We start from the raw sequence: 24,192 nt of genomic DNA, 5'->3' as shown, positions 1-24,192 counted from the left end.
TTTTTTTCTTTTTGCTAACTCACTCCTCCTCCCTCAGCCCCACTCGCCTCTGCGAATTATTATTAGAAAAAAAAGCCTAAACAAGCCCTCAAATTTCAGAGGGCACCGCCGTTCCCACGCGAGGCGGGCGGGCCAGGGGCTGAGGGGCGCCTCCCTTGAGGCGGCTTCGCGCCTCCGGCACGCGCTTGTCGCGGGGGGGGGGGGGAGGGAGGGGGGGGGGAGCGGGCGGCGCGAGCGAGCGGCGCGCGGAGCCCCGCGGGGCGGCGCGCGGAGCCGTGAGGGGCGGCGCGGGGCGGTGCGCGGGGCGGTGCGGGGCGGAGCGCGGCGCTGCCGGCCGCCGGCGCCCCGCGCTGCCCGCTCGCTGCGTGCGGCGAGCCCAGCCGCGCTCCGCGCTCCGCAAAGTGCCGCCGGTGCCGCCGCGCCTCCTCCCGCACAAGGCTCTGCCGCTCCGCGCCCGCGGCAGGCAGGCTCGGCTCCTCATCCTCAGCCTCTTCTCCCGCACGCGCCCGCCGCGATGTCCGCGCTCCTCCTGGCCCTGGCGACCTGGCTCTGGGGATTACTGCCCGTCGCCGAGGCGCTGGCAGCGGCAGCCCGCGGAGGTAAGGCGCGTCCGCGGCGGGGTGCGGAGCCGCGGAACTTTCCGCCGCTTCTGCTCGGGAAGTTTTGCTCCCTTGCGCCTTGCGCGGACGGGCGCGGCCGCGGAGCGCACCCCTCAGTGCGCACCATCACCGCGCTCCCCTGACCGCGCTCCATCACCGCGCTCCCGCACGCCTGGATTGCGGGCGCGCTGCGCCAGGTTGGGGGCGAACCTTGGCGGCAGCGAATACACGGGGGCGAGGAGCGGGGTGATGTGCCCGGTGGTCCCCATGGCCTCGCCGGGCACGAGCCACGGGGTGCGATCCGCCACGGGGCGGACGAGCCGCTGGTGCCGGCGACCCCCGCGGTCCCGGCCGCGGCTCCCCGAGGCAGCCCTGCGGCCGGCGGAGATGTGCCGCAGGAACGGCGAGCGCCCTCCGCTTCCCGCAACCTTCCAAAAGTTCCCTCCTCAATGTCCCCGAGTTGCCGCTCGCTCAGTGCCCGAACTTGGATTTGAGCACGGGGGCTCGGGGTCCCGCAGCCGCGGGGTGGGCGAGCACGGAACTTCCAACTCGCTTCTGCTCAGAGAAGTCCCCGATCCGAGAGGGTTGCGGTTCCCCCGCCGGAGCGGGGCTCTGGGTTTCGTGTCCCTTATTGCACAGTCACCAGAGCGCTCTCATCTTCCTGCGAGATGTTTGCATTGGATATTTTCTAAGTATAGCCCAAGTCCGCCTTCTGTGTGGCTCAGGTGCGGGAACGGCGGTGTGCTGCTCTGACTCAGGTTTTCTTAGCGCCGTAGAAAACCCCGCTCACCAGAAAATTGTCTGTCGGCTTGTTGTAGCCCTTAAGCTCCCAAACTGCGTGGTCTCATGAGTGAGATGCCCTGGGTGATGTACGCACCCTGCGAGGGTTTAGTTAGAATTCAGTGGAAATGTAACTCTCTAAAGCCTTGAATTCTCACTGTTAGACATCCAGCTCCTCTCCATCACGTACACATTACCTACTAAATTGTTTACTAACTGCTTACAACTCGTTTGGGTGAGTGCGGATGCCTCTGCACAGTCCGTCTGGGGTATGGATTTCTGCTTCACTCGAACTACCAAACCTCTCCCGTCCCTTTCCCGCGTAGCCATCAGAATTACATAGGTGATTCATGCTGCGAAAATGAGAAATAACTACCTATCAAGGAGGGAAGTATTGCTGCAGCATCGCAAACTTGCATGTTTAAAACACTGCATCACAAGGTGCAGGGATATTGCGAGGAAATGAGCATAGCGTTCGGTAGAACGGCACTTGAGCAGACAGAGAGGGAAGGGTCTCAGGAAATCTTTTCAGTTTTATGAAGGGTACATATGCTTTTCCTTTGGTTCACAAAGATTCGTGGTCGTGGTAGTGATTGTTTGATGGAAAATATTTCAGGAACTTTCCATGGTATTCACGGAATGGTCAGATTAGATTTCAGCAACTGTAGCTTGTATCTGATTTTATGAATAAAAATCAAACTTCCAAACATTTTGTGGAATTGTTTTGGAAACTGATTTGTTGCTCTGTATTCCTTCATAGCAGTAAGCAAGTGCCAGTTATGCATGTGTATTAATTTCTGATGTTTAAATTTTGTTTAATTTTACCTTTTTTTTTATTTTTCATAGTTACCTTGCTCTGATTTAGTGTTTCACCAAAAAAAAGGTGCTGCCAGCTTATATTAAAATCAATCCTATCTTAAAAGGCAGCATCCTTGTAAATCATACCAGCCCCAAAAGTGGGATAAATCAAATTTACTTAGAATCAACTAACTCATCATATCATAATGTCATGTCTTATCAAAACTGAGCACTGCACAAATTATGACTTAAAAGGCATCTTGTTTCACAAAAAATGTCAAGTGGTCTCAACCTAAAAGGGATTCAGGATGAGGCATCCAGAAAGGGAATTACATTTGCACATCAGATAAACTTTATGATACAGTGCAAAAATTATTGACCATACCAAGTTGATTTTCCTTTACAGGAGGAAATTCTGAGTCACTGGAGCATGCTAAGCTTACTGTATGTGAAAGGCACTGAAATTTGGAATGCACTGAGGTTGGCCATAGGTAATAAGAGAATTGGGAAAATGTCATGGGTTGTGTTAATAGCACTGTTGTGGTAGCCATGGTAATATAACATACTAGTGAGGAGCTGTAGGGAGAGGTAACACTTTCTCTTAGATCAGTGGGCAACATCAGGAGCAAAAAAAGAGATGGGGGGGGGGGAACCCCACCAAAGTTTGAATTATCTAAGCCCTTTTCTCTGGTTCTGAAATACAGTTAAATTCTTTCAGTCTTACCAGGTCTGTCCTCAGCCGGGTTACAGCTCCTCTAACTTCATGTATATAAAAATATTGTGAAGAGAGAATGATATGGAGAGGGGGAGCTGGAAAAAGGGAAGTGAGCAGAAGGGAATCCAGCCAGGAGAGTGTGGTAGGATAAGGTCCAAGTCCTGCTGCAGCTGAGGTTGTTCCACTGAAGCCACAAAGAGGTGATTTCCTTTCCTTCTGCTTGTCAGTTCTTCCTAAGGAAACGGACGGACCCAGATTCCTTGCGATAACTTGCAACTCCTTCACAGTATAGCTGCAACAAATGAATTTATGGGGCCTGAGAAAAACCTTGCAAACAGTTTGGGAAGCTGAGAAGGCAACATTTGTTACCTGCTCTCCCTGCAGACGCTCAGGGGAACTTCCCAGGTCCCATGGGTGCTCTCTGGTTCTTGTGGGCGTTTCCTTCCCACAGCTCTTCCCAGCCTTGGAGCTTCACCCTGCTCCCACACCCTTTCTTGTCATCCTTGATTTCTGTGTCTGCTGCTGTGAGCATCATTACATGGACCCACTGCACTAATTGGAGTGATTACCTAGAGGTGATCCAAATTGCAGAGATGCCCCGGATAATGGGAGTTTGACTGGGTAATCTCAGTGTTGTCAGTGAGATGTGAATCCACACCAGTATTAATGAGTTGCATTGCTCGTTATTAATCGACTTGCTGTCTGTGCTGAGGCTTGTTTGTGTTGGGTTTTGGTGGCACGTCACTGCTGTCAGCAGCACTGAGCCACTGTCTTCTCCCACTGTTTCATGTGTGGTTTGAGTGTTTTGGAGCTTGCAGGCAGGCGCTGGCGTGGTGAAACAGCTCCTCAGCAAAGTCTTGCAGACAAGAGATGCTCCTGCAAAGGGAGACTTTATATGGGATGGGAAAATGTTGTCACATAACTTAAAACTCAAGTTCATGAGTGATGGCATATCACACGTTATTTTTTTATATATTTTTTGCTTATTTGAAAACTGTTTTTTGAAGGAATGACAAATCTTCATGAACTTTACTCCTTTCTGCAGTCCTAAAAAGACTTCCAAAACTTCTGTCTTCATCCCACTTAACAGGGAGTTTATTGTTCTCGCAGTGTCCTTTGACTGTATTTAAGTGAAATCTAGAAGCAAATTACTTTGAAATGGAATTTTCAGGCTTAAGGTCAGGCTGGTGGGAGTTTGGATTTCTCACCCTGTGGCAGAAACACAAACCAGGCAAAATAAATTTGTCTCCTTGGGACGACTGCTGATGGCCTTCATTCCCTGGTGAGGTGCCACAGCAGGTGATTCTGACTGCACCGGGAGCCTTTACAATACAACTTTGTCATTATTAGCAGCCTAATGCTGGAAACTGGGTGTACCAGCACTGCTGTACTTTACCAGACTGAGCTCCAGCTTGGCCATCTGTTGGAAAGTGTTCTTGAAAAAACCTACAAAAGCTGTTTCTGTGCTGTACTACAGAGGTGGATGTTCCCATAGTTAACGCTGTTATGTTTTGAACATAGATATTCAGTATTAGTATCTTATGTGCAAAAGAGATGCTTCCAATGTCATAGTGACTTTGCTGTTTATTTATTTACCCTAAAGAAACTATTACTTAAGAAACATGCCTATCATTAGAGAGGCAAAATTGCAGAGGAGGGTGAAAATATATCAAGGAATTTGGGGCATTTTTCTGCAGGATGTGTGATAAGGGTTAATTTAAGTCAGAAAAGCTGGGAGATGTCCACAAGCACAGTGTCAGTGGCTGGCTGGTTTTGGAGGCACTCAGTGCTGTCTGTCTGCCCTCAGCTGAGTGTGTGAGTGCACACACAAACCCCTGGCACTCTTGGAGCCTGAGCTCTGTGTGTGGGTTTCTGTGAACTGACGTGCATGTTCTCTCTTACCTGGGTTGTTCTTTCAGTGGTTTCTGAGAGCTGAAGTTTAGTAAAAAGGAAGTGGTAGAAACACACAAACTATTTAAAGGCTAAGCTGCATTTCAAAGTTCAAAACTAGGTGTTTGATGTCAAAAGACTATGTGTAAACTTGTTCTGCAGCAAGCCTTTTACTAATTTATCACAGCAGTTCTGCTGGAGCTGTGGCAGGTTGAAGGAGCTGTCCTCCAAAGGCTTGGAGAGAAGCTCTCACTTCACACAGTGCTTCCTTTGAAGAGCTGTGTGACGGCTGCTATGTAAATCTGACTCTATGCCATACCTCTGAGGTTCATATGGACACCAATCTTTCTGCATTTAACCTGGCAAAACTCACATTGACTTCAGTCTGCAGGTTGGAAGTGAGTGTTCCTCCAGCACCCTCTTACAGATCCTTTCCTGGTTATTTGCAGTTGAAGAAATTTGGTTTCTACATTTTGCACTGGCTCAAAAGACTTACGTAATTGTAACTTGTGAATTTAGAATTATGGCTTTCTCTAGAAAGGCTGGCAATTTAGATAATAGAACGTTGTTTTTGTTACAGTAGCATATTTGGAATCCCAGCGTGTTGTTGCTTTTTCCCTAGTTTTTATGCATTAATCTGTCGCTTAATAGTCTTGTTCTTCAAATGCAATTAAAAAAAAATTTGCTTAGAGAACTCATTTTAATTGCACTTCCTAAAAACATTCTTAATGATGAACAGTGAAGATGAAAATAGCAGAACTTGGCTACTTCTAAGCGAGTCATACAGACTATTGAGTCTGTATTTAATGTCAGTTTGGGCTAAGCGTAGACATTGGAGAACTAGGTCTTAAATTTGTAAGTGCAATTAGGAACTAATTGGGTTTCTTTAAAAATATAATTACTCAAATAATGACTTTGCACCTTCTGTCCAACCCACTAGTTTGCTTTTTAATTGAACAAGTTGAATTTTTTTCCCCCATAAATTATCTCTATCGAAGAGACGAAAATATTTGTAAACTTATCCCAGCTAGCTAGCCAGTTGTTGACCATAATGGGACAAATTCCCAAGATGTACCAAAACATAGTGCTGTAAAGTGATACAAATCTTCATGTTTAAGCAGTTGGTAAAATGAAATAACCAGGACTTGTTGCTGCAGAATCAGCTGCCCAGCCCAGCCGTGGTCCTGCTGATAGGATTCCTTTGGTGAGGATGCTCTGGAGCCTCCACAGGAGGGAAGGGCATTTTCCCATGGGTGCTGGTCTGTGGGAGAGCAGGATTAGACCTCAGTAATGGAATTCCAATAAAACTCAGTCAGTGCCTTTTAATTAGATTTAATGGCAACTGGGAAGGATCATTAGAGATAAACACATGCTTTTGCCAGTAATACGTTCACCATGTTATTAATCTGATTTAATTTGCAAGATCCACATAGCAGGAGTAAGGTTTTTCTCTGTACCTGGGAAGTGTTATATGAGCCCGTTATAATTTGTTGTTGTATATGTCATTGCTTCCCAAGCAGTATGTAAATCCAGAATGGGGGCTGTGTGTGTGGTGGTTGTGAACCCTGGCAGTCTGAGGGCAGGGCTGCATGCTGGAGAGAAGGCTGCTTGTCTCTTCAGAAACCGCATTGTTATTGACCCTTTTGCTATAAATTGCAATGGTGTATTAATAACAAAACACTGCAATATGCAGAGTGTGCTGCTAAGTAATAGGGCTTTTTAGAGATGATGTAATGCCAGTCTGGAAGTGAGGTACGCCTGGAGATTTTTATTTCCATGCAGTTGGAAATACAGCCTAGTTCTCTGAGGCGGAAAAACAGATTACAGCATTACGAGTTCTAGATATGGTACGTTGCATCCTGAAATGCTCTTCCCAACCCGACAATGCTCCTAAACACCTCTCCTGCTGCTTCCTGCTGAGTGATGAGGCCTTCCAGAGGAGCCAGACAGCTGAAACTCGGCTTCACTTCAGAAACAAGGATGTACTATTTCCTTTTCTTGGAAATACCCATGTATTTTGGGCCATCTATTGCCTGGTTGTCCCTAGGATGTCCCCTGGTAACTTTTGGGCATGGCACTCTTGAATGACTTACACTTCAAGTGCAGTAGAATAAGTGCTAGAAGCTAAAATCTAAGCCTTCAAAATAATATCTCCAATTCCTCAAAGTTTTCACTACTCTAGGGCTCTGTTTTTAACAGCAGTTCGTAAGAGTCACTCCTGGTTTTCCTCGAATGAGCAGAGAGAATAAAAAGGTGCAGTTTTGGTTTTTGCAGTGGTATTTTGGGCTGGGGATGGGCTGTGTGCAAGCAAGACAAATGCCAATGCAGTGCTCTGCAAATGCAGTGTTTTGATGTGAAGTGCTCTGTCTAGAAGATTGTTCTGTGAACACATGGACATGCTCCCACAACAATTCCCATGTGGCTTTCTCATAAAGCTTTTTGATTGAAATTTACCTGCCTGGAAAATAACAAAAATATCTTGTGAGTGCTACTTTGTAAAATACAGTTTTGATATTGTCAAATAGATTGGGCTGCTGTTTATAATTTTCTCAGAGGCTGTGATATGGTGTAGAACACTTGAGTCTCCACCTCCTTTAACATGCAGAATCTCAATGATTCTAAAGCACTGGAAGTACCAAAAAAACACCATTTCTGATACATCCCTCTTAGTGTATGATTTTTTTTTTTGGAGAAATGCGGTAGTGTTATGTAGTCAAAAAAAAAAAGTGAGTTTGAAAAAGTTACACTAATGTCAGAAGATCACAAAAAATCACAACAATTTTCTACATGATAGGTAGATCTCCACAAAACACCTGCCTCTTTTTGCTTGCAAATACAGAGAAGATAAAAGAGGAGAGAGCAAAGTAAGCTCATGGCTGGTTGGATGCTCTTTTGCATATGCAAACACACACTGATTTATCCAAAGTATATTGGTATTTGTGTAAAGCTGTGTGCTTAGGAAATCAAAATGTGTCATTTGCCAGTGAGACGTTTTCCTCTCTGGAGCAAAACATTTTTTATGTTTTGTGAACAAATAGATTTCAGGCTTTCATCAAGACCACTGAAGTCAATGGATTCTTTGTTTTGTCCTTGTAATAGAATCAGGTTGCATCTAAGTATAAAAGAACTTTTAAAAATTTTATTAAAATTTCACTGGAAATTCTTTATTAGAGGACCTTTAATTAAATTGCATTGTCTGTATTGCCCTATGACTTTTATGCAGGAAATACCTATTTCTTGAAATATTTCTATTCCAATAGTTGGTTTGATTTTGTAGGGTTTCTTAAACTGAACCCATGTTTATATTTATCTTCTCTAATTTTAAATTATGTGCATCACATGCGTGATTACTTCTCATTTCAGAATTTGTAATAATCCTCTAGAAGAGGAGTTATTGCATGAATTATTTTAATAAAGTTAATTTGATATATTTTTTTTTCATGTAAAAACATCTGTTTTTGCTAGGAAACTACCTTCCTGTGAGGTCAGAAAACCTGAAAAAATTCCAGACAGCTCAATATGCTAAGATATGTATGGTCTGCAAGTCATTGGTTGGTTAAACCTAGTGTTTTGCTATACAGAAGGATCTGCTGGTCTTCTACATGATGCACTACCCTTTTCTTCATAAAAAATGTATATTGGCCTTGGAGTTGTGGGAGGATTATAAAGGTGGTACCTTCTCACTCTGCACTTCAGTTCCCTATGAATCTTTGCAGATTGATCCAAGGATGAGCACGCTTGACCTTCTTTTGGAACCTATCCTAAAGCAGCTGTTTTTACAGCAGTATTTAGTAAAGTGTAATGAGGGGTAGGTCAAGCCTGTGCTGATAGTCATATATCTCCTGGAGGGAAACTCTCCTGCCTTCCAAATTCATCAGAAACACTTGGTTTAAAATAGATTTATTTTGTGTAACTATTGAAGTTGCTTTTTCTGAGGGATGTTTGCAGGCAGTGGGAGTTTAAGAGTACAAGGAGTGGAGGAAGGCTGCAAAATGGAATTTGTTCTCCTTGGGCCCAAGTCCTAAGCCAAGTGTTTTTATTTTTATATTTAGATTTCAGAAAGAGTGGTGAGCAGCAAATGGTTTCTCCATAGTGGTATCTTACAGCATGGAGTCTTAGGCAAAACTCTTGGGGCTGCAATTTAAATCCTGTGCAAGGGAGATGAAGCAGGCCTGGATTATAAAAGTGTGAAAACTTAAGTGCTGTCCCAGGCCTACAGTTTGTGTGTGCCTTTGGAAACAAAGCTGTTCTGTGCTGGAGCAAAAAGATGTTTTGGAGGCTCACCTGAGCAGGTGATGCTGTAGGGCTCTGTAAACCACTTCTGTGGGAATATATTTCACATATATACATATGGATATAGAGCCGTAAAGGGGGAGCCATGAGAGGTGCTGTGCTAAGCACAGGAGTACCAGGGCTTTTTTCAGCAGATAGAATCTGATGCCTTCACCCAAGTGGCCCATTATCACATTTCTTCAAACTGGAGCAAGCTATTCAGGTCAGTGTGTGTGTACAGACCCACCTGAATGAATTCCTCAGCTTGCACTTGATGTGTTACATTTCTTTCTCTGGGTTTCCAGTGGCTGTGAGTTGAGTAGAGTTGACAGTACACAATATTACCTATTTACTCTGTAGATTATACTTCTCTGGAGAATTGGTGTCAGCTAATCTGCTACTTCTGCATTTTGAGACCTGTGAACTGCATCTGCAGTAGTATTGCAGGAGAGTGTCAGATCTAAATTTCTATAATTTTCTTATTTACCTTGGATTTCTGGGCCTCTGTGTCCAGGTCTCCAGCCTTTGACACTTATTTTGTCCTGTGAATCGTTTGCTTTCTGTGCAGAAATTCTCTCTGTCAGTATCCAATTTTGGCCACTCTTAGGGCGGTAAGAAGTTTGAAGCAGATGGTTGTCAACAGATGATGACAAAATTCTGAAATACGGCTCTGATACAAACTGTGAGGCTGAGTATTTAAAGCCTATTTGAAGCACATTCGAGTGAATAAAGCCTGCTTGTGTTTCTAATGCTATTGCTACCTTTGCTGTGGAATATTCTCAGAACAATTCATAAATTCCATATTTTTTTCTGAAAACAGCATAACTCCCCACACCAATTAGTGGCGTTCAGTAATGAGTATATGAACCATGTTATGATTTTATGTCAGTTAGAATTGTTAAATGCTCCTTGATGAAGCCATGCTGATTTACATTAATTGGTGTCCTGTCTTCCCACAATGGCATCACACTGTGTCAGAAGTGCCTCACAAAAAGTTGTAACATAGCTAAACTCTCAGTGATTGCCCATGATTGCCATTCTGCTGTTGACTGCTGCTCTGAAGACTTACCAGCAAAAGACTTGAAAATTCAGGCGATTTTAATAAGTGGCTCTGAGCCTTAGGAGCATAACTAAAAGCATTTGCATAAAATGAGCGCTGAGATCCGGTAGGTGTGGCACAACTCAGATCCTTCCACTGCATTCATTCCCTTTGCTAATCCAGCAGCTCAAAGAAATTGAAGTGCATTAAAGGCTGTTTACGTGGCTATGAAAAGCAGGATACAAATATGCAAATTCAAGAGCGCATCTTCCACAAGTTTATATATCTTAATGAAAAATGTCAGAGCGTAATATATCAACAGTCTGCTTCGCCCCACAGTAGCCAGTTTTTTTCTAAAGATAGCACAGCATGTCCTTGCTGTGCTACTAGGAGTAAATTAACACAGCAGAGCGCTTGTTCTGAAGTCAGCTGATGATTCTTCTGCTGATTTTTGGGGAGGGAGGACTTGTCTGCTGATGGTGGTCATCTTGAACTGCTTACCACTTACTCATGCATGCAAGTAATTTCCCCTGACTGGTATCAAAAAACATCTTCATTGAATTTCTTTTGTTATCCTGTTTTCTGTTGAGTGGAAAAGTTGCTCCACCTGACTGGAAATCTTGGATTGTGTATTGTGGGACACCTGAGAAGCATAAGCCATGAGTGTTTTGCTAGTGGGCCAGCAGAGTGGTGACTCCCACTGGTGTGCATCTGATTTCACCTCATGAATTCTGGTTTTATATTGAGTAGAATCTCTCTCTCTTTTTTCCTTTTTTTCCTTCCCTATCAAATTTACAAAATCTCACGTCTGGGAAATCCCCTTACAGCTTCAGGAGGCCAGGTGCTGCCGAGCTCATCAGAGAGTCACAGCTGTTGATGGTACCGGTGTCTGTAGAATGCTGTGTTTTCATTTGTAGTTTGCAGCCACAGGGAAAAAAAACAAACTGGAAGTGAATGGAGGAGGGTTACTTGTTAAATTACAGCATTATTTTATTTGATGGGAAGCTAAAAAGGCATGTCCAGTACCAAAAAACCCTAACAATCTCCACAGTGCTTCTGAACCGAAAAGAACTTGTGTTGCTGAATACATGAAGAGTTAAGCAGCAACATTTAGTATGTGCAAGTATTGTCTTTGATAAGCCATGGGGAAATCAACATCTTTTCTTTCTTTCCAGAAAATACAGGAGGCTTCTTGAAGCACTTGCTTTTGGGAATGAGTGTATTAGTGAAGAGTTCATGGATGATCCGGATCTAATTTTTATAGAAATGAATGGTAACCCACTGTGGGACCTCAAGTCTGCGTGGGTGTATTTTGCATTCACCTCCCTTACTCTAGACTTAAAGAATTCTTTTGCTTTTTTTATTTTTTCCCCACTGATAAATAAGTGAAGTTTAAAAGTAACTCATCCCAATAGGAATCACTACCACTGTAAGGAGGGGGAAAAAAGAAGGCAGCAGTAGTGCAGTGATGTTTCAATAACACCACGTAATCCCCCCCATACTTCAGTAATAAAGCTGCATGGGCTGCAGTCAGCTTTCCTGTCAGCACCTTTCTATTGACATCTTTCTGTCAGAAAAGATGAAGTGAAGAGTAAAACCTAAATCTGTTTTCTCTTATGCTAAATGTATTCTGCAAAGCTTTGGTGAAATACAAAGCGTGTGGACTTTGCAGATAGTGTTTGCATTTGGGACTTGTGGGAAAATTTATGTGAACTTTGTGCTGTGGGAATAGTTGCCCTTTAAAGCAATTGGTTATATTTAATGTAAGTACATACCTCAAAACTGTATTTGGTGGAGTGCTCTGTTCTTTAGAGCTCTTTTGTTTTTAGGGGCAGGAGTGTGTAATGACTGGTATAAACTGAGTTTTCACAATTTGGTTGGCTTGGGTGCACAGACTTAACATTTTTTTGCCCTGAGAAGTCTGTTAGTGTTTAAAAGCAGCAGACAAACCCAAAACCCTGTCAAAGTAAGCCAGAGTACTTTGCAGTTGTTGGCTGAAACCATCTAATAACATGGTCCAAAAGCTCATTTATATTGATTTTCTTAATTCTCTCAATAACCTGAACATTTGTTCTAATTACAAGAGGAATAAAAAGCAGACTAACAGGTTCTTAGATGTCAAAGTCTGTTGGACCACAAAGCGCATCCAAAAGGATATCCTTCAGAAGGAATAAGTGGGAGGTATGAGTGTGAATTTCATTAGCCAGTAATAATATGCATACCCATACTTGGGGGAGAAACACCTCTCAAAACATCTCCTTCCTGCTGGACCTCTGGGGCTCATACACTTGCCAAGGTCACAACTCCTGCCTCCCTCTGCAGCCTTTTCTGCACAAGGGGCTGAGGAAAGTTATGGAAAAAATGGTAGACTATGTTTATTTTGCAAGGAAAATATCTGAGCAGTTGGGACTAGGTAAAGCACCTCTGGAAGGAGTGGGGTTGGACTCCTGCTTCTCCTGTGATGGTGGTGGAGAAAGGTTGCTCATGGTGTGGTCTTCTGGTTCTTCATGTGAATGTGCAGGCATCAAGAATAGGATTAGTTTCTGGCTCAATTTTGAATGTGAGCTAAGTAGTCTCCTTAAGAAAAAAAATAATAAAAGGAAACATTTTTATTTTTCTATTTTTCTCAGTAGTCTTAACTGTTATATAATGGGGAAGAAAATCTCTCTTTTGTCCTTAGGAACCCTTTGATTGCCAGAGAATCTGATCTGACACATAACCTTCTGTGCTGGCGGTGCTGCTGATGCTAATGCTGGAGTGAGGGGTCAGGGATGGACCCTGGCCCACCTGGGCTGTACCCTGGCTCCTCCCCAGGGGAGGGTGCCCCTTCCTCAGCCCTCATTCCCTGTCAGGCCCAGATTACCACGTTCAGTTTGTGTTGATTTTGAACCCAACAAGGAGGGAAACAGAGAGGGGAAACCTGCGCAGAGCTTGGGTACGGCAATACAGTCCTCAAGGCTGAGGTTCTTCTTCCTCCCACTCTCTCATCAGGTGGGTGCTGATAAAGCTTGAGAATCCCTCTTGAATTTCATTACAATTCTTTTGGAGAAGACTGGCTAGTAATAGCCCAAGGAGGAGAAATGGTGTCCCAGGAAAGGCAATGGTGTTGCTGAAGAAAGAAAATCTGAAGGATTTTCTTCCCTGAGTGCTGTGCTTCATACACAGGAAGAAAGGAAAGGCTACATCAATCTCCCTCTTATTAAACTGGCACAGCTAATATATTCTGCTAAAATGTGTTCATCATGCTGTTTAAAACAGCCAGGTTAGAAATCTACTGACAATAAATGAAGATTTATTGGGTTTTGTGTCATTGGGGCACCTAAGACAGGTTTGGAATACTAACTGGAATTTGTGAAAGGGGAAAAAAACTGTTTCGGTGCCATTTAATTAACTATCTGGCCAATATTTCTCCCTTTTTATTGTAAAATCTGTAAGTTGCAATTGGCTGCAAAAGTACTCTTGTGCAACTCTGCCAACAGTTAACAAATAAACACATTAATACAGAAAAGTCTTGTAGAGATCCATGTGTACTGGATAAAACCATACCTTGAACTGCAGAGATGGCTTGTTTTAACAAACCAGCAAGCTAGAAGATAATAATTGTATTTTGTGTATCTCTTAGTGTGGCTGTGCTGGATAACTGAAATCAGTACAAATATGAGCAATATTTTCTTTTTAACTGAAGTCATACCTGGAACCCGATGTAAATAACCTATTTTATTAAAGTCCCAGATACTTTTATTGCTTAGCCTCTGTATTGTGTTGTTATTCTAAGCAATAGCACTGTAAGCTGTGATCCAAATACACAGCTGCAAGTCTTCAGATTTTTACCAAAATTTGTATCAAGTTTGTGGATTAAGGCCTAACAAAATTTAATGAGGTTAAAAGAAAACTATTTTTTGGAGAGCTGATTTCTGTATACATTTATGTAGTTTGTCCAAGCTATCTTGACTGAGAGATAGCACTATGGATCATGACTTCAGACACTTTCTGGGATCCACAGAAATTAAAACTGGGAGTTTGTGTGCTTTGCTGGTCACTGTTCCTCTCCCAGCTTCCCATGGGGGGAGTGCTGCCCTGCAGGGCTGCATCTCCCTGACCTTTGAGGAGATTGTTCCTGCTGTTTGGGGAGCTGCAAGCACAAAGGGAAAATTGTGATTTTTATCACTCAAGGTCAAAGCACTGACACCAAATGACTGGTTCGTGTTTTAGCTTAAAATGCTGCAGACAGCACATTATGGGCAAGGATATGCAAAGCTCACCTTCACTGTGAGATCTACCAAAGGGGGAAATATCTGAGCCTGCCTCGTGATGCATAAAATGCTGTGGCAAGCAACTGTTTTGGGGAGATGGAGACCAAGTTTTGTAAGCACTTAGAAAAAATGAAAAGAAATCCAAAGCTGAATTAACTTTATTCTCTCTCTTGCAGCTGCTGGAGCTCTTGCAGTCCCTCTGGTCAGGCTTCCAGCGGGAGCTCTCGGGTTGAAAGGTTAACGACTCATTTACTAAGCAGTGCCATTTTCTTTCATTTTTCATCTGCAATTATCTCTACTCCTCTAAAAACTGAAAGGCCCTTCCAAAACATATTGTACTGATGCATTATTGCTGTCAATTAGTTATTAAATCATAGATCTTTAAAAGTGAAATCCAAATATGCATGAATTTATTCGGCTGCTGCACAGCCACTCCATTAGAGAAGTGATGAGTATCATATCCAGGCAGCTCTGAATATTGGCAGATGTTTCTTAATAAGGATCATAATGTTCATTTGAACTGTCATTTTTGGGGGATTCTGGGGGAAGGATGGATACTGAAGGAAGCACCTTGAGGATGGTGCAGTAGAGGAGCAAAGCAGATCCTGCTGTGGGATTGTTTGTGGGGTGTAACTTGCTGGGGTAAGAGCTCGGTGTGAGAGCTGGAGACAATCAGGGCAAGCAGTTGAAATGGCAATGCCTTCTATGTAGGGGTGGCAAGATTCAAAAAGAGCCACATCCTGAGCCCTGGTTACAGGGATGCTGCAAGGAAAGAGGAATTGCCAGCCAGTAACTTATAAATCACAGGCTTAAAGACTGCAATAGTGGTGTCGTGGTTTCAGGGAATGGAGGGTGATGAGGGCAAAAGCCAGATTTTTTTCACAGCTGTTTGATATGGTATTCGTGTTCATTTATGAATTCCTTAAATTAGCAGTTTCACTTTTCTGCTGTCTACTATACTTTGACTCTTAACTGAATTAAATCACATTATAAATGACATCTTTCCACAGTTGGAATACAGGTTAGCACTCCCAAGAGGGGTGCTTTAATGAGGTTGTTGCTATGACAGCTCAGCTTCAGGTAGCACATGTGCCACTTCAGAATACCCTCTCTCCCCTCAAAACATTGCAGCAACTTCTGCAAGGGCATTTTAGAACTTTCAGTGTAATTTATGACCAGCATTTCGTATTTCTCTTCTCCTAATAATGCAGCTGAGGTTTTGTGTTTGTTTCTGCTTTTATTCCTGCAGTGTTAATAGCAGTGCAGGACTTGACAAGTTAAAGAAACAAGGAGGTGTTGGTTCTTTGGCAATTTCAAAGGATGCTCTGAGGACAAGTCAAAACATTTACAGAGAGAACAGGTGCAAACACTCCAGTGTTTACAGTGGAAATGTATGGGGCCTGTGCTTCTGAAATTCACATCAAAGAACTTCACAGTAGATGGAAATTGTTTATTACCTCCTTGGACACCTGGTAGGAATACAGACATTCCTGTTGGGATACAGCCTTGTAGCTGGCTGCAGGGATTTGCCTCTGCAGAGGAGCTGGCTGTGGTCTGTGGCCAGGCTGGGTAATGGCTCTCAGTACCTCAAGGATGTTAAATGATGCAGTTGTATTTTTCAGAAACACTCTGAGGTTGTATTTGCTTTGCCGCTGCTGTCTGCTAGAATCATGAGGCTGCCTGGGAAGGCGAGAAAAGTCTTTCCTATTAAAAACCAATTCACCCCATCCCTGCTTTTCTACACGGGCTCTGCTCTTGTTGAGTGCCAATTTTTGCACAGTTAAATGTGGGTAAGGTAGTTCCAAGCTCAAGGCTTTGAACCTCAGTGTGGTCCAGACAAAGACTGACACTAGTATTTTTGAAAAAAAATACCCAACCAGAAATAGCAGAAGTCCTAACCACAGTTTAACGAAGTTATTCCACACAGATGTTGGAACAGCCTTTAGGACGCATGGTGTCAGAGTGAGCACTCTGTATTGTGAGTATTGCTCTGTTGTTGCTTGCCCATGAAATGACAAAATGTCATGATTAAACTCAAGTGAGCAGCTCTAAAATGCATTTCTGCTGCCTCAGTGTTTTCTAGTTGCTTTATAGACACAAAAAACTTTATTGTTGAGTCTCCTCTTCCTTTCAAGCTCTGAGTGTGAGTTTTTAGATGTGTGACACTGACGTACAGAAAGGAGTCATAGTCAAATCTGACATGACCTATATAAATATTGCCTTAAACAATGGCCTGGATGAAAAGGCTTTTTCCCTTTCCAAAGGTATTCAGTTTTGTTTGCCTAGCTGTGCATTGTTGCAGTTGCTTCTCATTGGATGTGTGTCTCTACCCACCAGTGAGTGCTCTCCCTCTTCAGCACCTGTCAGAAATAAATTTCTTTGTCACTACTCATGTCAATGAAGTTAAACCCAGGGAGATGCTCAGCAACTACACAACCAGAATGCTTTGCCATTTTGAAGTTATTTGGCTTAAAAGATTTTTTTGTTTTGCTTGCTACTGCCTTAGAAACTGTGCACTATAATGATCTGGATTCATTTCTTTCGAGTGTTTTATTGAAAGCTAAAACACCTTGGGACTAAAGAGTAAAAAGGCTGGCTTTATAAATCAATGCTTCTTTGTGTGTATTATGCTATTTACTACTCATCCAAGTATAGTAAATTTTTACAAATGCAAAATCATTCAGCTGTATCCAGATTGGTTTAAAAGATGCTGATGGAAACAGTAAAGTTTTTTGAAGGTTCTGATAATATTGTTCCAAAAAATTGTGCTTGTTCCAGTTCCTTTCTGTGACCATGCTGAAAGTGCAATTTATCTGTATTTATTTAATGACCAGTAATTCCAATAAATACTCCATATATCACTCTTCTATCTCTTCTTTCTATTTGACTTTGACTTCTTGGCCATTAGTGCCACTTATTCTCAGATCATAATGTTGCCTGTCTAGTAAGAAGTGAGCTGGGATTAGGAGTTTTTACCCTCGCAGAAAAACAGCAAAAAAGACACCCAGGAAGACAAAACGCAGAGGTCAGAGCACAAAAAAGGAGATTCAGTCTGTCTCCCTGCAGATGATGCACAAGACACAGAGTGCAGATTCTGGCATCAAAAAACGCAAATGGAACACAAGAGTAAATCAACAATGATGTTTTTGTTCTAATATTTTGTTGCACATATAACCAGTGTCCAATCCTCACCACCATGCTCTGTTTGAGTTCATAGCTAGCAAATACTAAAGTTGAAGTAGTAAATTCCACTAAATGAACATCTGACATAATGATGCATATACTTGTTCTGAAAATAAATAAGTTCAACTATTCTAAAGCTTACTGCAGTGCTTCCCACCATATAATGTAACTTATGGTAATAAATTACTAAATGCTAACTCCCTCAAGACATAAATATCATCATTTTTACACTAACAGAAGATAACATATGTTATAATGATAATGATTCATATTTAATGTGTGCTCTCAAAGACATAAATTTCATTTTTAACAGACCAGAAAATACTTTCCACTTATTTGTGTTAATTTCTCCAATGTATATTATGTACAAATTTTAATTTGAAATATTCACAGACATAAAATCCTAATATAACTGTTAATCCATTTTTAATCAAAAAATTTGCATTATAGACATGAAAAAAATTTTCAGTTAAACTGTTTATTTGCTGGACATAACGTGATAATTACATGTAAACATTTTTATGTGTTCATTGTTTAAGATGATACCAACAAAAATGGCTGTGGTGAGTTATTGTTATTGTTTTAATTAAAAAGAGATGAGGGGAGTCATGGGGTTGATTTAATGTTAATTTGTTAATTTCCAGTAGGTCTGAAGCACTCTTTGATGGGATTTTTTTTGCCCAGAATGGCTTCTGCCAGTGCTGCTGTGGCTGAAGTTGCCTCTGACAGTTCCTGGGATAGAAAACACTGCTGAAGTCGTGTCCTGTGTAGCCCAGAACAAAACTCCCTCTGTGTCTGAGCCCTGTATTCCAGAAGTCAGGCCCAGCCTATCCTGTTTTCCAGCCAAGGGTTAGGGAAGGTAAAGTTAGCTAGATGGAAGTTGTACTTGCCATGTAAGAAAAGTACATTAAGGTTAACTTGCTTTGGAAGGCTGGGGTGAGGAAGACTTCACTTGTGCTTTTCCTCACCAAGATCCAGTCTGTGTGCAGCTCAGTTTACTGATATTTTTATTTGTGCTACTCCATACAGAGAGTTCCAGCACTTCACACTTAACAAGAAATAATCCTGTGATCCCCTGTGCAAAGTTGCACATGTAGCTGCAACTACAGGAAGGCTTTTTTTTTGTGTATGTGAATTAAAATACCTTGTTGACAGAAGGTAATTACAATCTCCAAGACTGAAAAAAGTTGTTATGCTTGTAAAACTTAGGAAATTCGAGTTGTTCAGGTTTCTTGCCTTGTATATATATTTTTCATCTGTCATTAATGACATTGTCAGGGACAATCCAGTTTAAACAGATTTCATGTGACTTTTTCAGAGTTGTTGTGTTTAAGTTGCTAACTCTTTAAATCACACAAGAATTTTCAGGCAAAGCCATATAATTTATGAGGAAAATAAAGACTTGCCTATAGTGTGCCATCTGTTGATTTTTATTTAATTAGAAACTAATTTTCATAAGTCTGTCTCGCTTATATAAAATGTATACTAATAGTTACGTTTTAAAAAAGAGTATTTTTTAAAGTCTGAGAGGAAAAACATTTTGCCAAATATGTCTAGAATATTAACTATTGCTAAATAGTATTTTACAAAAATCACATCTCTTGATCCCAGAAGCCTTAACAATCTGTTCCTATTTGGGGTTTGTCTGAATACTACTGAAAGGGCTTGAGCTTTTGGGTTTCAGATGTGCTTTCTTCATATTTTTTAACCTGTTCATTTTTTCATCAAAGGAGGTCACCTCTTCACCTTTCTTTTAATCTTTCCTCCCTTTCATTCCCCTTATTCCAGTGTTCTTTCCAGTTTGTGAAAGTCACTTAATCTCTGTTTGAAACTGTACCTGATTTGCTCTGGCAGCACAGCTTCTCTTAGCGAGTTCATCCACATGGATAAAGAGGAGGCTGCCTTTGACATTTCTGCTGCACCAGGAGGATGCAGCCCTGCCTTGTCCAAGAGCTACAAACAAGAGGTTATTTTAGGAATGCTATGGATTGGTGTGTACCACCCTGCCTTGGTTTGCAGTCACTGTGTCTTTGAGACGTGTTGGAATATCTGCTATCAGTGCATGAATAATCCTGCTATTTATAACTTGTTTGCAGGCAAGAGGGGCCTCTCCTGGCCCTGGCCACCAGGAGAGGCAGTCTGCCTGCATGGAAATTGAGTTTGTTTCGGTTCCTTGCTAAAAACAGTCCAGGCTCCACCACTCCTCAAGGTGAGGTGGTGATTGTGAGCTGTCCCTTGGCCAGGCACAGCCCTCTCCAGAGCAGCCTGTGCCCAGGTGAGCCCAAAGCCAGGCTCCTGGGGGAGCTCTTGTCTTTCCCATGCCAAGTCCTTAAACCATCTTAGCTACAAACCTGCACACAAACACGGTGAGAACATGCCATCCTTCCACCTGGCATCTTTATTCCTGCAACCTGCTTGGAAATGGATTTTCTTCCCCCTGGTCTCCTTATGTCTGGTCTGCTGAGCACAGGCAGAGCACTGGGGCTCTGGAGCTCGCTTGCTTGTGCCTCACTTGTATTATTTCCTTTTGTTCTAGCTAGACACAGCAGATTAAGAATTGCTTCCTCTTCCCCTTGCATGGTAAGCCAGGACTAACAAAAACTAAAGACAAATCTGCTACTACATCTATTGCCTATTAGGGTGAGGGAAAAGGTTCAGGATTGGCAGCTAATAGGCATGTAAAACTCATCTTCACAAGATATTCCCTAAGTCATTATTCAGTGAAGAATCTTATAAATGAGGGGGTTGCTTAATAATTGCATTCTCAAGTATGATACATTTTTCACTTAATTTGCCTTTGCAAGCTGATTTTTCTTGAACCTGCAAAATTGAATTCCTTCCTAAGTGGAGGACCAGCTACCAAAAGAGTGTGAGATGTTTATTGGGGTGTGTGTTGATTTGGGGGTTATCTGGTAAAGGAAAAAAGATGCTTTCAGGAAGAGAGCATGTAGATAAATAAAAATTTGTCCTCAGATGAGATCAAGACACCCACTCTGTGAATGTGAGGAGCTGCCAGACTTCAAATGTCGCCTCTTAACTCGTGATGAATGTGGGTCTAAAGGTGAACAGACTGGAAAACTATTGGAGTAGGTGTTTTTAAAAAAAAAGAAAAAAAAAAACCCAAAAAACAGGTTTCTCTTAGCATGATTGCAGGGAAGACTGGGAAGTCTGACTCAACTTGTAGTGGGTAAAATGGCCAGAGGAGTCCTCAAGTCTTGAACCAAAAAAATATTAGGATGAGATAAGTAGTTTTAGGGAAAAAAGGATGAATGAAAGGTAGGAGATGACCTTAATTTCTTAGGAGTATTTTCTTTTTCCTTCCTTGTTCTATATTATTAGCTCCACTCTGTAAAGCTCCTGCATTTATCCTGGAATAACCATCCCTGGAGCCTCAGCATTTTTACTGAAATACATTTTGAAAAAAGCTTTAAATGGAAGTTTAGCAACCCCTCTCCTCCAATAAAGATTGTTCAATAAAATCAAAACTGTATTCCTTGGCCCAAATCCATGTGTCTGATTCTGCACAGATGCAGAGCAAAACTGCTGCAAGACAAGGAGGGCATCCACCAGATGAACTTTGGCCTTGTTTCTTGTTTTCTTTTACCTCTGCATGCCCCTTTTTATGATTTTCATGCAGTAGAAATTTCTGAGGTGCTTTTGGTGTGAGCCTTACCTTCGCTTCTTCTTGACAGATGTTTTAAAGCAGCCCTGAAAAGGATCCCTTTCTAACACAGCTCCCATGATTTTATGGTGGGAAGCTCTGTGTTCACAAACTGCCATTCCTTCTTTGCTGTTTTCAGTTGCTCTTGGACCAGCCTGCCTTCAGAACTGGTTGATGAACCTTTTCCATCCCACGCTGTTTTCTCTTTGTGTTTAGCTGTTTATTTCCCACTATGCTCTTTAAAATCCTAATAATTTTGTCTTCAGCATTCTTTGCTTGGCATCAGCAATTTAGAATTTCCTTGCCAAGTAAGCACAACCTTTGTTTTGCTCAGGCAACACCTTCAGACGTAAAAACCTGGGAGTGTAGTAAATCATATGGGGAGAAAAAAAAAGTCTTCCTTTAGAAATACATCTAATAACTATGTTTGTATTTCTTCAGTGGTATAGCAATAACTTCTAAGTGCTTTACCACTATGGTGATTTCTAGTTCAGTTTCAAAAATGCAGCTTATTGAAAGTGTCACTATTAATAGCATCCTAGTGGCACAATAAAGGATAATTCAATAGGATATCCCAGTTAAGCAGGGTACCGTGTTTACATTGGGTTCCTGCCCAGCAGCTGCTTATGCTGAAGTTCTGCACATAATTCAGGAATTAATCAAGGTGTAACCATGGGGACAATGCCAGGGTGGCTGTCATAATGTGGCCTATAAAGACAAATTATATAATTCATCTGCAGTTTGGTGTGATCATGGGCAATAAGCTTCAGATTTCTTGACCACCTTGGCCATATGGTGATGCTGTTGTTGCTGATGCTACCCAGAAGAGGTAAAGAAAATACAAAACCTAAATATTTATTGGAATAGAGCTCAATTTTTCTTAAATGTCTATCCATAAAGTATGATATATATATATATACACACATATACATATATACATATATATATAATTTATTTATTTTTTATTATTTTATATATATATATATATATATGCAGCAGCATAAGTGCATATTTCTGGGTGCAAACTGCATGATCACTTGTGCATGTTTTCTGAGACAAAAGTGCTGGGAAAAACAACTGGTCAGTATTAGTGAGAATGAAGTAATTTAATTGGATTTTTCATTTTTATTTTTAGCTTGCAAGATAATTGCCTCATTATGGGTGGTAGATTCTGATTTTATTTTATCAATTTTAATCAGATCTACATGCAGTTCCCAGAAAGATGTAACCACTCACAAAAGCCCTTGGATGCCCAGAAAAGGCTATTAAAAATTGAATAGTTCAAATAGATAAAGATGGGATTTCTAGCAAAACAGCCATTTTGGGGAAGGGGAGTGCAAGAATAACTTTGTTTTGTTAAATTAATGGTACTATTTCAGTTTGGGCCTGCATTTAGAGCTCATCAAGACACCCATGGGAATATATGAATTAGTTTGTTTTAATTGGATTATTTAATTTGATTGTTTAAATTGCCTTTCTGTTTTTATTTGCAGCCCTTTTTTTTAGCCGAAAGCATTTTCGGATTTGGATTTGCATGTGTGCTTGTTTTGTATGCTCACTACTTTGATTCTCTTCCAAAGGTCTTTTCTTTTTCCTTGGGAAAAAAAATGGTGAAAATTAATATGTTGGCAAAATCCAGCCATGAGTTCAGAGAGAGTTGTGAATAATGGATGCAGGATCTTTCTGTTCCACTGCAAAGACAGTGCACCATTATCCAGCTTTTTATTAAAAGTGTTGCATTTTTAATTACACCCCAGAAATAAACAAATCAAATGCAGGAAACTTTTAGCCAGTATTCCATGAGTGGACAGATGGGACTTGATCTGATGGAAGCAGAGTTCTGCACTGGTTCAACCAGAGTGATGTACACAGAGCTGGATCTGGGTTTCCAGGCCAAGAAAAAAACAAGTTAGCTTTGAACCAGGGCTTGTGGAAAGATAGACATGCAGGGGCTGACACGGGCAAAGATTCTGCCTGCACGTTACTGGAGCACGAGGTGTTGTAATTCTTGACATTGTCTGTGTCAGTCTATAAAACCAATTTATCAGATGGGGCTGATAATTGTCTGCACGTGATTCTGGCAGAGCGGGCAGGAGTTTGGTTTGTGCAGCCTAAGGGAATCCTCCCGAACCATCCACTCCCAGTCAACGGCAGCTTTGTCATCGACTGAAAGATTAAAGGGTTCAATAAGGTGAATTGACATAAATCAAAGTGATTTAACTGATTTAAACCAACAAGCAGAAAACTTTGATTTAAATAATTGATTTTAATCTAATTGTGAATTTATAGTGTTAGTGGTTTTCTCTGAGGCAAATTACTTGATTGGTGTATCAGGGTAAATGCACTGATTTGTGACCAGAGAGAAATTTACTGGATACTTTTTTTGGCCTATCAGTGAAACACTCCTCTCTCCCCCAGTTATATGTGTCTTTTTCACACAAGATCTGTATTCAGCTTTAACTCTTCATCAGTTTTCAGCTCCTATTTGAAAAGTGAATGGGTGAGATTTAATTCAGTGACTATATTAATTCACAAGATATATTAATTTTCATCTGCATTTATTTTAAAACTGGTTTCATGCATTTTAGTCACCATTTGGAGTGGATTTTTGTGAACACTAGAGGGAGTACACATTGTTTCAGGAAGTTTTAGTTCAAACCAGGATGATCTAATCAGGCACTTTAGAGCTAGATCTGATGTTATAGCTGATGTTATATAGTCAAATTTTTATATCTTGGGTCATTTATGGAGGAGAAAACACAAAATACATAAAGGCCACATTTTTCAAAAGACCCTCTAAATGAAAAAAAAAATTCTCATGTTTTCTATATTTCTCATATTTTCTATGATGCAAAAGTGGCACTTTGTGTTCTCCAGCATAGTTTAACATACAAATCAGGCACAAAGTGGCCAGGCAGTGCAGACAGGCTTCAGGCTGGATTTGGTCAGCGCTGCTGGATGTGAGAGGGAGGAACCAGCATCACCTGCCTGCTCTGCTGGGC

General features: G+C 41.6%; 1 protein-coding gene across 1 annotated transcript in view; it reads left to right on the top strand.

Annotated features, from left to right (window-relative positions):
* Nucleotides 1-419: 419 nt before the first annotated feature.
* LRP1B (LDL receptor related protein 1B) overlaps nt 420-24,192 on the top strand; it is a 632,190-nt gene continuing 608,417 nt past the window's right edge. Inside the window, exon 1 of the mRNA XM_036387231.1 lies at nt 420-599. Coding sequence (XP_036243124.1) covers nt 515-599 — 85 coding nt within the window. The 5' untranslated portion in view covers nt 420-514. The remainder of the gene's footprint in view (nt 600-24,192) is intronic.

Source organism: Molothrus ater, chromosome 7 (genome assembly GCF_012460135.2).
Source record: "Molothrus ater isolate BHLD 08-10-18 breed brown headed cowbird chromosome 7, BPBGC_Mater_1.1, whole genome shotgun sequence".
NCBI lineage: Eukaryota > Metazoa > Chordata > Aves > Passeriformes > Icteridae > Molothrus > Molothrus ater.
The sequence above is the reverse complement of the archived record's forward strand: the minus strand, read 5'-3'. Positions and strand labels throughout refer to the sequence as shown.